The 16,943-nt window shown below is 47.7% G+C and overlaps 1 protein-coding gene across 1 annotated transcript in view; it reads left to right on the forward strand.

The window, feature by feature from the left end:
- The window catches only part of Scube1 (signal peptide, CUB domain and EGF like domain containing 1), a 123,696-nt gene that overhangs the window by 10,684 nt on the left and 96,069 nt on the right, over positions 1–16,943 (forward strand). The window contains exon 3 of the mRNA XM_026394316.2: positions 9,538–9,666. Coding sequence (XP_026250101.1) covers positions 9,538–9,666 — 129 coding nt within the window. The remainder of the gene's footprint in view (positions 1–9,537; positions 9,667–16,943) is intronic.

Genomic DNA, 16,943 nt, shown 5'->3' on the forward strand with positions numbered 1-16,943 from the left:
CTCACAGCCCATGTCCATTTTTAGAAGAATAAACGGGAAATTAAGGTCATGCATATTGGCATTTAAGTGTTGGAGGCAAGTACACCTCTCCTGGGCCTTGGTTTGCCCATCTGTAAAATGTATGCCCTGGACTGGATTCAGGGAAACATCAAGAATGTTTGCTGAGCTTCTACTCTGGGCCAAGCTTGGTGCTGGAGCTGAGGCCTGTTTCCTGCCCTTGACCTCACTGGTTAGGGGGAAAGACAAAGTGACAGCAGGGTTTGGAAAGCGATGGAAACAGAGAAGACTCAGTGGGGGCAAAGGACAGAGGAAGGGAGGAACTTGGGGAGGGCTCCTTAGAGGAGGTGCCAGGTGAGGAAAGAGAGCAGAAGCAGGTCTCTGTCGTTCCCTCCAGCTCCATTTGTAGCAAGAAGGATTCAGAAGCCTCCATGACTCAGTGAGTCCCCAGAGTGATCATTATCTTGAGCCTGGTGTCCACATCCTCCTACCTAAAGCAGCAGCACCTGCCTTACAGAATGTGCATTTGGCCTGAGTAGAGGCTTGAGGAGGGTGAGGGGCCCCTGCCTCTGCCTCCCACCCCTCAGTATCTCCCAGCTCCCCAGGCAGCAGCCCCTCTCTGTTCCCTTCTGCTGGGCCCTCTCACCTCCTCTTGGCCGCTTCTTATTACAGTGGCTGTATTTGTTTTTCCATCAGAGGAATGCTAACCAGAAAAAAACCATTATTTCTAAAAAAATAAACTGTGGGCTTATTGGCCTTTGACTGCTACTGAAATGGATGTTGGCCTTCTCCAAAGGCCTTGAGACAAAGAGGACCTGGGGCCTTGTGTGAGCAGGCAAGGTCAGGGGGTCTCGGAGGGTGCTCTGAAGGGGTCCTCCAGATGGGCCAAGGCTGCCGCTTCTGGGAGGAGGAAGGATATGATGTCAACTGCCACGTGGACTCTGGCCTGAGTTAACAGCTGCTGGGGTTGATCTTGCCCAGCCCTCCAGGATCCCCAGGATGCACCCCTCTCTTCAGAACTCCCAGGCCTCTGTCTGTTCTGCCCTTGTGCCAAGGGGTAGAGAGCTGAGAGTGGCCTCTGGCTTCCCGGCCTGAGTGGCCTGAGGCAGGCCTTAGCATGTTGACTGCCAAGTTCAGAGGAGGGCAGGCAAACCCAGCCCCTCTAGCGCCCATTGTGAGAAGCTCCTGACTCAGGTGCTTTTCACCTTGGTGGGTCCTAATACTGGCTCAGTCTTTGGGGGTGGCAGGAGGAGTGTGCACATGCACATGCGCTTCAGCTGAGGTTAGCCACCTGACCCTCCCCACGGCCAGTCTGTGGGTGCCCAGAGCCTCCTGAGGCTGTGTTAGTCTGGGTCATTCCTTCCCTCCACCTGAGCTGGTAGTTCCTTGTGGCCAGGGTCCAGGCTGAGGACAAGGGACCTGGGGAAAGCGTTGGCATAGAAGAAAGCAGGCAAGTTACTTGACCCCTGATAAGGATCATGGAGCCCATCCCTGATGGGAAGGTGGAAACTGGAAGCAGCCTGCTTGCATCTGAAGTTTGGCTTCGCCTCTCACTTGCTGGAAAATGCTGGGCGAGGGTCTGAAGCTCAGTTTCTTTTCTTTTTTTTTTTTTAGTTGTCGATGGACATAATACCTTTATTTATTTTTATGTGGTGCTGAGGATTGAACCCAGTGCTTTACACGTGCTAGACAGGTGCTCTACATTGAGCTACAGCCCCAGCCCTCGGTTTCTTTTTCTAGGAGATGAGGAGAGTTGAGACCTTTCTACTTGGGTCACGGTAAGAGTGAAGCCAGTCACCATTAAGATGGTCCTGGTGTGAAGTTGCCACTGCTTTTATTTTTATTACTGTTGGAAAGAAAGGGAAAGAAATCAAACTGCACCAGGCCAGTTAGGCCTGCAGTCTGAAGGCGGAGAGAGGGAGGAAGCCTGAGCCCGAGACCTGAGTTCAAGCTGTTGTAGGCCCTGACTTGCTGATGAGCTTAGTCCCCAGTTCCTCTCTCCCGGGCCTCAGGACAGTGAATCAGAGGATCTCTAGGACCCAGGTCACCAATTCCAAGTAGTGACTGGATTTCCTTGCAACTGCATATTCCTAATTCACGGCTGCTCATTTCAGAGCACCCCTGACAGCCTGCAATTCGGGTCTGGGGCATCTTCCCTGCCTTTCCCAAAGGGGATGGGAGAATGCTGGGCCTGTTCTTGGTAGGAGGGAGCAGCATGGGGCCTCATTTTGAGACTGGCAGAGCCATGGGATTCCTTTCACTCCATCTCAGACAACCAGCAAGTCAGTTTCCCTGGACCAGACTGTGTCCACACCCATTATGTCCATGTCTTGATGCCAGGACTCAGGAACAGCCCCCAATGCAGGGTTAGGATGTTGTTGAGAGAGAAAGGAAGTAATTAGTAGGTTCTTATCCTGTTGGTTTTATGGGGAACCCTCCCTGGTCTTTGGGAGCCATGCACCCCACCATGAACCTGGGCCGAGCAGGTAACATTGAGGTCAGTTCAAAGTAAGCATCCTGTGGTCTCCCCGCATCCAGGCAGATCCCTGATGACCTAGCCAGCCCCGGGGATAAGAGCAATGACAGCATTCATTTGTTTTTTAAAAAATTTAAGCAACTTCATTGAGATATAATCCACATACCAAACAGTTCACCCATTTAAAGTCTACAAGTCAGGACCTTTTAGCAAATTCAGAGTGCTTGTCACCACAGTTAGTTTTACAGTCTTCTTATCACTAGCCAAAGGAAGCTCATACTCTTTAAGCATCACCCCGAGCCTCTCCTCCGGGCCTCTAGCCCCTGTGGCCCGAGGAAACCACTAATATGCTTTTGGTCTCCATAGATCAGCTTTTTCTGGTGCCTTCATGTTAATGGAATCATAAAACACTTGGTCCTTTGGACTGAGGCAGCATTACCTTTGAGTTCAGGCAGCCTAATCAATTCCTTGTTCCTCGTGTATTGGCTGTGTGGTCTTGGGATGGGCAGGCAACATCCCTGAGTCTTAGTTCTCTCTGCTGCAAAGTGAAGCTGTGAGCACCCAGCTCCCAGGATGGTGGTACACACAGGGCCTACACCTTGCCTCACGTTATAGGACTCAGTCACCAGAGGCTCCAGTCATCTGCTGTTCATTCACTCAATGCCCAGTACACTTTTGCTGAATACCTTCTGCCACGTTTTGAGGCTTAAGCTGAACAGGACATGATTCTTGAACCCATGGGCTTGCAATATCAGAGGACACAAACACAAGCAAAGGAGAGTATGATGATGTCTGTTGGTGGGAGTGTGATGCCCAAAGTGGGCAGAAGGGTCATGTCTACCAGAAGATGGGCAAGAGCTTCACAGAGGCAGTGACAGTGGAGCTCAGGGCACTGGTGGGGAGGTGATGGGATGGGGTAGGGGCTCCAGGCAGAAGGAACAGCTTGAGCAGAAGTGTGGTGCCCCAAAGCCACGTGGCAGACTGGAAGCTGCCAAGTGGCTAGACCCCATGGTTTTCTTGGTTCATGAAGTGGGGTGAGGGGAACCTTCCTGCTTTCTGGCTTGAGCCATGCTCATTGTGTGCAGTTAGGAATGGGAAAGTCTATAGATGTGTGTCGGTTTTGCATGACCTTTGACTTTTGCTGTAATTAACTGCTGGGTCCACTTCTGGCATTGTCTCAGCAGAAGGGAAACCTGATCGATGGATGCCAGGGGCCCTCAGAAGGCAGGTCTCCTTACTCAGTCATTACAGACCCAGAGCTTAACCTTGCACGACTGGAGAGTGGGACGTAATCCTTCCTGCTAGGCCACTGAGAAGCCCCCTTCCTAGAGTGTAATTAGCCAACAAACCGGATTAAGATTTATCCATCAGTGAAGACTCAACTTCCTAAGCCGCGCATCCCGTCCAGACGGCGTATGATCTGAGGAGTGCGTGGTCTCCCCAAAGCAGACAAAGGGAGCGTGCTGGTGCCAGGCGAGAGGGGCCTTTGTTAGAACATTCGGGCTCACTGCCTGGGAGGAGTGTCTAAGAAAAAGGCCAACTTGAGGGGAAACGAGAAAACATTTTCAGTGTGATCTCTGAGAATGGAGGAGGTGGTGCTTTAAAAGTCCACATTTTGAGGTTTCCAGTCCTGATTTTCAAGACCCGAAAATAGTATTGAAATAAAAAGGGGAGGTATTCTGAGTCACTGCAGAACAATCTTTTAGAATCCGGACAACATGGAATGAATATATATTTTATAAGGCAGTGAGAATCAATTTTGAATTAAATGAAAAAAAAAAGTCCTATTTGGGTTCCACTCCAGTGATGCTGGCAAGTCACCCAGCTGTGGGATTGTATGTGCGCATGTTGCCATTTTAATATAGGAAAAGTGGAACTGTATGACCTTTTTAAAAATCCCATAATGAGTGGTTCCCTGTGCTGGTTTTCTCTGCTCTGTCGGGTGTTGGGAGCTGCCTTCTATTGGGAATAGAGTGTTCATTAAAAAAAAAAAAAAATAGCTGGGGAAAGAGCAGGGGTGGCTGAAAGAAGTTGGTGGGCTTCTCATCTTCAGGGTGGACTTCTGAAAGCTGGTCAGACCTTTTGTCCTTCCCACCTTCTCTGTGCATATCAAGTTCCCACCAGGACCACCTTCAACCGTCACTACCCCTCAAGGGTAGGTGCAGACATTGAAAATAAAAATAACAATACACATGATATCCTTCCCTATCATTTATCTTGATGATTTTTTGAAGCATAGAATACTTTTTAAAAGCCTTCATCATATGCACCTCAACAGCAGAAAGAGAGCATGCATTTGAAAGCAGCCACTGTCTGGGGACCTAGTGACAAGGTCTCCTCTGGGTGTCTGTGTCCAGTCATTAGATTAAGGCCCACCCTTGATTACATCTGCAAAGACCTTATTTCCAAATCAGGTCACATTCTCGGGTGCTACAGGTTGGCTTCAACATATCTCTGGGCAACACAATGCAATTCGCAGCAGTCCTTTAAGAATGAGCATCCTTGGTCGGGCCCAGTGACACACGACTGTAATCCCAGCAGCTTGAGAGTCTGAGGCAGGAGGATCACTAGTTCAAAGCCAGCCTCAGCAAAAGCAAGTCGCTAAACAACTCAGTGAGACCCTGTCTCTAAATAAAATACAAAGCAGCGCTGGGGGTGTGGCTCAGTGGTTGAGTGCCCCTGAGTTCAATCTCCCCCTGCCAAAAAAAAAAAAACATAAGAATGAGCATCCAGATCTCTGCCCTGTCCCTGACTTCCTTTACCTTCTGTGTGCCTGTTCTTTTTCTGATCCTAATGGTTCTTCAATAGATGTCTGAGCCTGATGAGTGTCTTGAAGGCCTGTGGGGCTTCTTCCAGCAGGTGGTAGCTCCTGGATGTGGTTTTTACATAAGTCCATTTGTGTTGACAGAGATTTTCCTTAGTTGGTTTCTCTTATATATTAAAGGAAGAGGCTTGCATGCTTTTAAAAAACAAAACTTCAAGACACAAATGGGAAATCTGGGAAGGTTTGATTTGTGAGCAAATGTCCTCTATCCTGGGTGCTGCAGGGGGGTCAAGCTGGCTGTCCCAGAAGCTGGTGGGAGCACATGAGTCCTGGGGACAGGAGAGGAACTGATGAGGCTAAGAGATGCTCAGGTCTGGGGGAATTCTCAGTGCAGATGAAGGGAAGAGACATGAGCAGTGAACCTCCCTGCACTCCAGCCCATTGGTGTCTACTGTGGCCTACCCTATGGGAGTCAAAGAAAGGAAAAGTCTAGAAGTTGTTTCACTGACTGTTCAATGATCATATGCCTTATGGCCATGGTGGTCAAATCATTTATCATCCCAATAATGAAAAGAGTACAGTTAGAAATGACACCCAGACAATAGGCATAAACTCTACCTATGCCAGGGAAATTGAGGTTCATCATTATTCCTAATCAGGGGAAGAAACACTCCTATTAGGAGGTCTGGGGATTCTCAGACCTCATCACTATTAAAACAGCTGGCTTACTTGCATTTTATGGGTGTGGTTATAGACTGTGTTTCTTTCTTTGCTTTGGCTCAGCCATATTGGTAGGTTGCCTTTTGTAATTGTGCTGGAATTACCAGACATATTCTCCACAGTATTACCAGCTTATCTTACTCATCAACTGTCATTTGTTTTTCTTTGTCCTAACATCTTATTGGTTTTGAAGATCATATTGCATGTATATCTTAAGCTTTTTGGATTGTTGATGTCTGAAAGAGTGGGTGGGTGAGGAGCGAATAGAAATTTGGGTAGATTGAAGGGTGAAAGTTGGAATATTAGGTATATGGATGAGTGGGTAGGTGTTAGGATGTGTGTGTGTGGAATGTTTGATAGAAGAGTGGGTGTTTGGATCAATGAGTGGGTGGTTAGGCATTTGGATGGATTATTGGATGTGGGGGTGGGTGGATTTTTAGATTTAATAGGATGGGCATCTGGCTGAATATTTGGATGGATGCATGTATGACTGAATGTTTGGATATATGAGCAGATGTGTGCCTGGATAAATGTATGGGTGCATAGATAACTGGATGAATGGAGAGGTGGTGAAATTTAGATGATATATTTTAGCATAAATAGATAAGTGGAAGAATGGTTGGATGAGTATTTGTATGGATAGGTTATGGGGTAAGTGGATGGATAGTGGGTGGGTGGGTGGCTATATTGCTGACTGTTTGTTTGAGTAGATGTATATGCAACAGGCAGGTATATGTGTATGGATGGATGGACAGATTGACGGAAGGACGAGGAACAAGAGGAAGTATAGATGAGTACATAGGTGTTTGGATGACTGGATAATATTTTCTCAATATATGGCATAAATATGTGAAGGGTGAAATAAAATGTATAAAGCATTTTGCCAATGACTGGTATGTGATGGACATTCTAACTTATGAGAAAGTACGTAGGCTTTGTAGAATGAAAGGCCTTTGTTCCAATCCTTACCCCACCACTTACTATGTGACCTTTGCAACTGCCTGACCTCTCTGTACTTTAGTTTGCATAACCATAATGTACAGTTAAAATACCTATTCCAGAGGGTTGCTGTGAGAATTAGAAAGCCTGGTGGATATTTCCAGAATAGGCCCTGGCTTTCTTCCTTCTGAGGTACAGAGAGAGTGAGAGCTAGAGAGAAAGACAGGGAGTGGACAGGGAGAATTCTTTTACCTAAGTATGAAATAAAAGTCCTTTCCCTTAGTCTGTTTGATCCAACCCATGTCACATATATTCCATGGGACCAACAGCAATTGCTAGTGGCACTTTCTGTTTGGATTAGATTGATCAGACTTGGAGGCTGTGGGCTCTACCCTGCTTGGAGCCAGTCTGCAGAGGATGGGAGGGGCGTGAAGGCCAGTCTCTAGAGCTGGACCTGGCCACCTTCCCCTGAGTCACCTGATTGAGAGAGGGAACAGTTCTGGAGCTACTCAGTCTTGAGCAATGAGAGATGATACTCATGGTGGCAGGTAACGGAAAGAAGTGACCACTGGGCAACCTGTCACCATGTTAAGGGTATGGAAAAATCACATCTGGTAGCTGATATGAAGATAATGTGGAAGGAAAACAAAATTCACTGTGATGGGGACCCCTGGGGCATGTGCTCGTTGCATTAAGTTGGGCTGTAATGCCTTTAGAGTGTATGCAGATCTAGCGAGGGTGGTGCTTAGATTGGTGTGTCTGGGTCTCTGGAGACAGGCTGGGGCTTGGAGACTGGGAAGCAATCAGTATCCCTCTATTTTACGAACTTACGCACCCTTTCAACAAACCTAAAATCTCACATCCTCCTTTAGTGTCACTAAGCCTGTTACACATAGAGATTAAAATCAGTTCAAATGAGTTCCGAATCGAGTCTGCTTCCTAGGCTGATTTGATGGCCCCTGCGGGCAGGGAGGTGAAGCCTCCTATCTCGGGGACCTTTGGAGACCTTCTCCGCTTGGTGGGCTGGCTGAGTGGACACCAGGGTGAGTGACCTTGAGCCAAGTCTCGCCTCGGCTCTACAGTCGCTTGCAGAGCTCCTGAGGCTGCCTCTACTTTGCAGACTGCGCTCCTACTGGGAACTGGTCAGCTGGCCTGGTGGGTCCCCCGCGGGTGCTGTCCTCTGCACCAGCCGGCGGCATGGTGGCCGGGGCCTCTGGGCAGCTCCCCAGGCGGTGGAGGAAGCATCCAGGTTGGCCTTCGGGCCCCTCTCGTCCCTGCAGGCTGGCCCCACGCCGGGCCGAACCCACGCCCTCGAAAACCCCGGCCCTGTGGACTGCGGCCTTCTGCTCAGCGGCCTCTGAGAGGCACTTCCGGTCCTACTGGGTGCCGGCGCTTCCGGTTCCGGCTGGCTGCGGCACTTCCGCCCCCAGCCGCCCAGGCTCCAGAGCAGGGCCGCGTGGTTGGAACCCGCTGCACACTATCGGCCCCCCGTAGCGTGGTGTGCCCTGGTGGAGTTGGACCAGGGACGGTGGCACCCACGTCGCTGGGAGAACGTCGTGGGGTTTGGCGGCGGGACTTGGGTGTGGAAGCGGCTGTGGAAGGTCAACCAGGCGCCCCTGAGGTGTCCTGGCCTTCTCTCTGGCTCTCAGGGCTGATGGCCTTGGGCCCCTGAGGGGAAACGTTGAAAAAGACTTATGACAGCAAAAAGGGTGACCTTTACAAAGGCCATTGACCATTGTTTGGGAGACAGAAGCCTTTGTTACAACAAGGAAGCCAGACGTGGAAATGCAGGCACCGAGGCTGAGATGGAAGGAAACCCTGGTGGAGTGTTTTAGTCAGCATTTTCACCACTATGACCACAGACCCAACCAGCACAATCATAGAGAAAGGACAGATTGTTGGGGGGCTCCCACGGTTTCAGAGGTCTCAGCCTCTAGATGGCTGGACTCCCTGGGGCTACAGGTGACATAGAGCATCCAGTCAGAAGAGTGTGGCAGAGGGAAGCATCTCATGGTGACCAGAAAAAGAGCAAGCTGGAGCTCTGCATGCCAAATGTAAATCCATACCCCACGGCTGGCCTCACCCCTGCCCGCCTTCAGTTTACCCCAATAGGTGACTAGCTCACTGATTGGATCAAGGCTCTCTGTAACTCAAGTCATTTCTCGCTGAACCTTCTTACATTGTCTCACCATTACAGGGAGTTAGTGGATTTTTGTTTCAATCCACAGATTGCACTTTTGGGTGGTGGGCAAAGCTGATTTTACTGTGGTCTCCCCTGTCTCAAGAGAGCCAGTTTCAGAGATTGTAAACACAATCCCCATGCATTCAGCCTCCTATTCATTGAGAGCCTTTCAAGGGAGTCAGAACCAGGTGCAAATCTTGCGTGCTTCACTGTGCTAGAAATCGGAAGGCACCGCACACGTGCCTGGTGCATGGCCCTGCTCTGAAGACTCGTGGCCAGCCTTGTTGCAGAGCCAGGATCATCATTTGTATAGCCCTTATGTTTCCCATTCCCCAGGAAGTCCTTCAGTGAATACCTGTTGAGTCCTTGCCTAATCACTCAGATCCAGTGGCTTCAGCAGTGGGGGTGAGGGAACCCCCAGCTCTTCCTCTGACACCTCTTACATCCTTCATTTTACAGACATTGACGAGTGTGAGAATGACTACTACAATGGGGGCTGTGTCCACGAATGCATCAACATTCCAGGAAACTACAGGTGTACCTGCTTTGATGGCTTCATGCTGGCACATGATGGACATAACTGCCTAGGTGAGTAATGCAGCCATGCCATGCTCTCTGGGCATGTCCTGCCTACTTGTTGGCTCCAGCTTATAGAGCTGGAGGCTGTGAGAAAGCTTGCCCTCCTTTGGTTCTTGTGTTCGTTTGCTCAGGCTGCCATGAAATACTGCAGACTGAATGGCTTAAAAAAATAGAAATTTATTTTCCTCACACTTCGGGGGGCTGGAAGTTCAAGGTCAAGGAATTAGCAGATTTGGTTTCTTGGAAGGGCTCCTCTCCTGGACTTGCAGATGGCCATCTTCTTGCTGTGTCTTCACATGGTCTTCCCCTTGAATATGCATGTATTGGGTGTTTCTCTTTGTCCTGATCTTTTCTTATGAGGACACTACATCATATTGGAGTAGGACCCTCACTAACAATTCTATTTTTTAAAAATATTATTTGTTTATTTATTTATTTTAGGTGTAGATGGACACAACACAATGCCTTTATTTTTTTTTTATGTGGTGCTGAGGATCGAACCCGGGTCCCGCCTGTGTTAGGTGAGCGCTCTAGCACTGAGCCACAATCCCACCCCAACAATTCTAGTTTTAATTTACTTACCTCTTTAAAGATCCTGTCACCAAAGATAGTCACATTTGGAGGTATTAGAGGTTGAATTCCTTCAACATAAGAATTTCAAAGGGACACAGTTCAGTCCACAATATTGTATATTCCTATGGCTCAAATATATTTTCAAGCTAGTTATATAAAATGTATAAGTATAGTCTACTTTTGCTGAATAAAATTGGCAAAATATAGAAGATTAGGGAAAGAACTTGGAAAGCATCTTATCTTCACATGGTCTTCCCCTTGTATATGAATGTGTAGGGTATTCCATCCATCTTCTCTTGTGTCCAGGTATGCACTACCCACTGTGATGGTTGGATGATCCTCATGTTTTTGTCACTTCCTTCTCCTTCTAACGTCATATGCACCTCGGGTATTTTCCTGTGGCCCCTGTTGCCACCATCTCCTAGTTGCTCCATGGACTAAGTTGCCAACAACCTAGCTGAGTTTTGTGGGGCCACCGTAACAAAACTGGGTGCCTTAAACAAGAGAGACTTATTATTTTACACTTTGGAAGTTAGGAGTCTACAAACAATTGGCAGGGTTGGTTCTGTCTGAGGACTGCAAGTGAGGATCTATTCTAGGCCTTTCTCCTAGCTTGAGGTATTTGTTGGCTTCTCCCTGTGTCTTCACATGTCTTAGCTCTATGTCCAAATTTCTCATGTTTCTAAGGAAACCAGTGGTGTTGGATTAGGGCCCACTATAACTATATCATGTTAACCTGATCATCTGCAAGACTGCATTTCAGAAAAGGTTACATTCACAATACTGGGGTTTAGGACTTCATCGTGTTTTGAGGGGACAGCATTCAACCCATAATAGGTGTTCGCCATCTGTAACAAGAGAAACAGCCTCTCATGGTAGAACATGCATGGCTGTGGGAGCATGCTTGCCTGTCCCCAAGCCTGCTCCTGCCATGGCTGCTGAGTGACTAGAAGCACAGCAGCTAGAGACCAGATTAACAGTCTGGATTTGGCAGGAGCATGACCAGGGATGAGTTATTTACTTGTTGGAGGTCTTGGTTACTGTTCACAGCAGTAATGTCAAGACATCTCAGCAACAGACTGGCCCAAGTGCACTCGAGCTTGTGGCTGGTACTGTCGTCATGGTCTCTGAGCCTCATCTTCCCATTCTAAAGTAGGATCTCTGTGCCACCCACACCATTAGGCTGTGTGCAAGGATGGAATGACAGTGTGAATGAAGTGACTAGCACTTACTAGGTGCTGTTTTGATAGGCATTATTGTTACTCTGGAGAACTTGGCTACCTTTCTGTTTGCTTCTTTTTTTAGTTCTCACCATCAGAATCCAAAGGTGATTCTCTTTCCTATCTTCCCATGTGTAGAATCCTTCGCATGAATGGAACTAAGGAACCAAAAAGTCACTTGGATTTTTGATGGACTTTGGTGCAGCACTTTCTAAAAACTCTGAGCAAACCTTCCATTCTGCCACCTAGTTTTTGGGCACATAGTATGGACAGTGTGACACCCTGAGCACTTGGGGACTCTGCCTCTTAGTGGCAAGTTAGCCTGAGTTTCCTGCCTGTTTTTGTTTAATTCATGTTGGGTCTCAGATGATGTTATGGGAAACAGATCTGTGAACATGTAATTATACCCAAATCAGTGCCAAAACAGAGGCCTGAACAGCAAGTTCCTGTGAAAAGTTTCTCCTGAATGAAGTGGGAGTGGGGAAGGGAGCAGGGTTAAGGGGTGGGGGGCTTCAAAGAGGAGCTAGTTCAAAGTGGGATCTCCTGAGACTGAGGAGAAGTTGGCTAGGTGGAGGGCCTAGCCTGCATTGAGGGCTGCAGGCAGTTCATCGAGGCTGGGCTCAGAGTATATGGGAGGAGTGCTGGATAGTGGGACCACAGAGCCAGGCAACTGCATTATGGCACACACCAGTTAAGTATTGTCATTTAATCCTCCAAAAATATAAGTGCTCCACTGTCCCAGTTGTTTGCGTATCCTGTCAGTAACCAGTTAGTCAATTCAGGCAGAGCTTACAGACTCTGTGGGACAGCCCATTATAAGCAGGCAGTATCACTCAGTGGCCAAGAGAACAGACCTTGGGAACTGCCAGTTTGGGACTAAAGCCTGGCTTTCCAGTTTGAGTAGTATGACCTTCGCCTGCCTTGTGCCTGTCCATATCTGTAAAAAGGAATGCATAAGCCCTATCGTGTTGGGTTCTTGTGAAGTTTCAGTGTGAGCACAGATGTAGAGCAGAGAGCAGAGTGCTTGACACCGGACCCAAAATGTCACAGTCTTTCAAATGACACGTGTTGATGTGAGCTGATTTGACACCCTGTGGACCTCACATGCGCCAGGGCCTTGTCTGCACTCTCTGGATTGTGTCTGACCCACGGGGCTCCCCTGCTGGCCCCAGCACTACGATCTGTGCAACACCACCTGCCCATAAATGCTCTGCTGTTCTCCATGTCAGGAGTACCCCTGCTCTCCGGGCCCAACCCTACAGACCCACTGTGGAGTCTGGTGGATCTTTGTTTCAACAGCATTATTTTCCCAGCAGATTTTTTTTTACACTGATTAATTTAAAAGAACTAGGTAAGACTCCCACCTTCCTGCTGCCCCACACTACACCATCACCTTTGAGTGCAGAGTGCACCTTCATTCGGCTCAGATGTACACATGTGGCAACCAAGACAAGCAGCTCCCTGTGGCAGCCCTACCTTCAACTGAGGGAAGACCCTTTCCATAGACTTCTTTTTGTTTTTCTTCTCAAAAAGAAACTCCAGCTAGGAATTAAACCAGAAATACTAAGCTCTAGGGTATATAAAGAACTCAAAAAGCTAAATACCAAAAAAAAAAAAACCAAATAACCCAGTCAATAAATGGGCCAAGGAACTGAACAGACACCTCTCAGAGGATGATATACAATCAGTCAACAAATATATGAAAAATGTTCAACATCTCTAGCAATTAGAGAAATGCAAATCAAAACTACTCTATGATTTCATCTCACTCCAATCAGAATGGCAGCTGTTAAGAATACAAATAACAATAAGTGTTGGCGAGGATGTGGGGAGAAAGGCACACTCATACATTGCTGATGGGACTGAAAATTGGTACAACCAATATGGAAGCAGTATGGAGAGTCCTTGGAAAGCTGGGAATGGAACCACCATTTGACTTAGCTATCCCACTTCTTGGTCTAAACCCAAAGGACTTAAAAAACAGCATACTACAGGGACACAGCCACATCAATGTTTATAGCAGTGAAATTCACAATAACTAAACTGTGGAACCAACCTAGATGCCCCTCAGTAGATTAATGAATAAAGAAAATGTAATATATATATATATATATATATATATATATATATATATATATATATATACACAATGGAATATTACTCAGCAATAAAAGAGAATAAAATCCTGGCATTTGCAGCTAAATGGATGGAGTTGGAGAATATAATGCTAAGTGAAGTTAGCCAATCCCAAAAAAACAAATGTCGAAGGTTTTCTTTGATATAAAGAGGCTGACTCATAATGGGGTTGGGAGGGGGATCATGGGAGGATTAGATGAACTCTAGATAGGGCAAAGGGGAGAGAGGGGAAGGGAAGGGGCATGGGGGTAAAAAAGATGGTGGAATGAGATGGATATCATTACCCTAAGTACATGTATGAAGACACAAATTCTTTCAATATACTTTATATACAACCAGAGATATGAAAAAAATGTGCTCTATATGTGTAGTATGAATTATAATGCATTCTGCTGTCATATATAACAAATTAGAATCAAATTAGTTAGTTAATTAATTTTTTTAAAAAAGAAACTCCAGCTCAGGGAACAGACCTCCATTCCATTTGGCTCCAGCCCAGACTGAATATGTGACCTTATGCTAGTCAGGTGACCTTTTAGAGCCTCAGCCCCCTCATCCATGAAATGCTGTGAGAATTAGATACCTGGTACAGCGTCAGGACATGGGAGCCAAAACAGACACTGCCCACAGTCAGCTTGGCCTGGAGTTGGAAGATTTAGGGTCACACTCTGGCATCACCAGTCATGCATCACAGCCTGTGTGTCCCGCTCCTCGACCTTCCTAGCCTTTGTACCCCAGCTATGAAACAGGTCAGCGGTGCCAGCCGCAGAGGAGTGGGAGGTGATTAAGGAGAAGGAGACGTAGAGAGCTCGGCACACAGATGTAAAGCCCTGTTCCAGTGCTGGCTGTTGTCACCGTATCATGGCAGAGGTTTCAGGCTGGCAGCCATAGCCCTCATCTGACCCACAAGCAAGTCTGGTTTATCCACACAGTGGTGGTGTTTGTTATTATAATTATTGAATGACTTGTCAACACTTAAAAATTAAGAGATATCACATAAAAATTGTTATTTCCAGCATCAATCCTGCTTAGCCACAGTCACGCAGCCTGACATTTGTGGGACTTGGGGCAGGAGTATAAATGGAGGCCCATACCCACATGGATATATGTCTTATAGTAATAACAAAGCTCCAGACAGAATATCCTCTGTCTCTTCTTTCTGGACAAACATTACTTCCTAATAACTTGCAAGGCTAGACTTGAATTCAGAATTCTAGGTCTCCGTGAACTTTCATACCATAAAGAAGTAGTGTAGACAGTGCCTGCTCCTCTCCCTGCTCCCCACTCCTGGCTCTATTCCACACCACAGTGAGCCTGAGGATACCCTAACGTGAATGTTGGAGCTGTGGCCGTTCACTCCTAAGCAGCTGCCCTTTTGCTGTGGCATAAACCTTAGTGTCATCTGTCTCTCTCAGAGCTGAACGCATGAGGCCATTTTGGCCAGGGAATTTTAGGGTCCTCAAATACCCAGGATATGGTCTGGAGCAGTGTGTGTTCCAGGTGTCCATGAATCCCACCCCCTCCCCCTGGACTCCTTACTGCATAGGGAGGGCTGCAACTAGAGTTGGTGCAGAGCAGGGACCTCAGAGTATGAGGTTCAGGACAGGGGCACCTCTTGCCCATGTATCAGTGTGGTGCTGGCAGCAACTGAAATGGGCTCACTGCCCGTCCCTTGGAGGGGATGTGTGCTCTCCTGATTGCCACAATCCCCCCACTCCCCATTGCTCGCCAGTCTGCTTCAGTCACTTGACTACCTGCCTGGAATTGTGTTTGTGCCACCTGACAAAGCTCAGAGCCAACCCCAGGGCTGCTAGCTGGTGGTGAGAGGCTGGCTGCATTGTTGGAGGTCCTCTGAGGTTGACTTAGCCCACAGCCCATCACGCATTGGGAGAGTGGGTCCGTCTGTTTCGATTCCAGAAGTCTGGGTCAAGTTTGGTCCAGTTGTAACATTCCTCTCTGAACCACCACTGGATTCCTCAGGTCAAATCCTTGTCACCTTAGAAATCCATGGCAAGGGTCGAAATGGTCGCTGGTTAGGAGAGGAGGCTGGGGGCTGGGGCTCTTGCCTGAGTTCTCACAGTGGAACCTTTTTTTCTCCTTTCTTTTGAGGAAACGAGGCTCTTTTCTTGTGGAGATGGCTTGCCCATGGCTGAGTCCTGGAAGGTGGCCAGCTCTGTCCTCTGGGGAGCACAGCCCTCTCTCTATTTGACATCTTTATTGAGGAATTTCTCAAATATAACAGAAAATGACACCAGAGGGAATTGGAACCATGATGAGATCTTGCTCAACCCCAAATGACTGCTTTTAGCTGTGTAATTACTTGAAATAGCAGTAGTTCTGTTTGAAAAATATTATTCCACACTCAACGCACTTGGACAGCAGAGCAGTACATAGGCTAATAGAATAAGATTTTTTTCATCTTAAATTAAAACCAGCAGTGGATAATTTTTCCCATCTCCACAAAGCAAGGCTCCTTTTTCTCAAAAGCCATTAGTTCACTTAGCCAGATGTTTTCTTCGACCTTAGTCTTTACCTTGACTTACTGAAAAATATGTTTCTCAAGTTGCTCACAGTTTGAGTTTTGAACTTTCAGCATTTTTTACCCCTGATGAAGAGAAGTCATCTGTACTAGGCTCAGCAGAACTGATGGATTAACCAGATCGCTCTGAAAACTCCCCAGAGCACTAGTGTGTGCCCTGCCTCACACTCAGCTAAGTTCCACAGGGTGGGATGAGGGGTGTTGTCAGGTTCCTGTGCTGCCGGAGCCACCTCACGTGGTGCTCATAGTCTTTCACTAAGGCAGAGGCCCTTAGTGTCCTCTTTTTACACATGAGGAAACTGAGGCTTAGGGAGGGCAAACGACTACTCAAGGTCAGAATAGCTAGTAAGAAGTAGAGCTGCGACCAGCGTGCAGGCCTGTGATTTTGCCACTTCAGGACCATAAGCCTGTAAGCCTGTGCCCACTGCCCAGCCCTGACCCATAGTGCCCAAGACAGTGTCAGCTGGCTGTGCTCAGGGAAGGCTCCCTGTCATATGATGTTAGACTGCCATCGGTCCTGAGTCCTGAGGGCATTCAGAAATCCATTAGGCTAGTGCTAGAGCACTAGAGGGAAAGAGGGTACCCCTCACTCCAGAGAGTTCATGCCAAGAGTACCCCCTCCCTCAAAGCCTTTTCTGCCTCCCTAGGCCAAGGAAAGAGCTTGCTGCCTTGTTTAGACAACTTGGATGACCCTTGGGACATTGTCTCACCTTGTCTGACTGTGCAGAGCCCTTTTCTCCCAGGGCCTCCTACAGAACTCCCATTGCTTCCAGGGTAGTGCCAGGTCCACTGGCCTGACTCCCAAGGCCTCTCAGGCC

Source organism: Urocitellus parryii, chromosome 5, assembly GCF_045843805.1.
Source record: "Urocitellus parryii isolate mUroPar1 chromosome 5, mUroPar1.hap1, whole genome shotgun sequence".
In the NCBI taxonomy this organism is placed as follows: domain Eukaryota; kingdom Metazoa; phylum Chordata; class Mammalia; order Rodentia; family Sciuridae; genus Urocitellus; species Urocitellus parryii.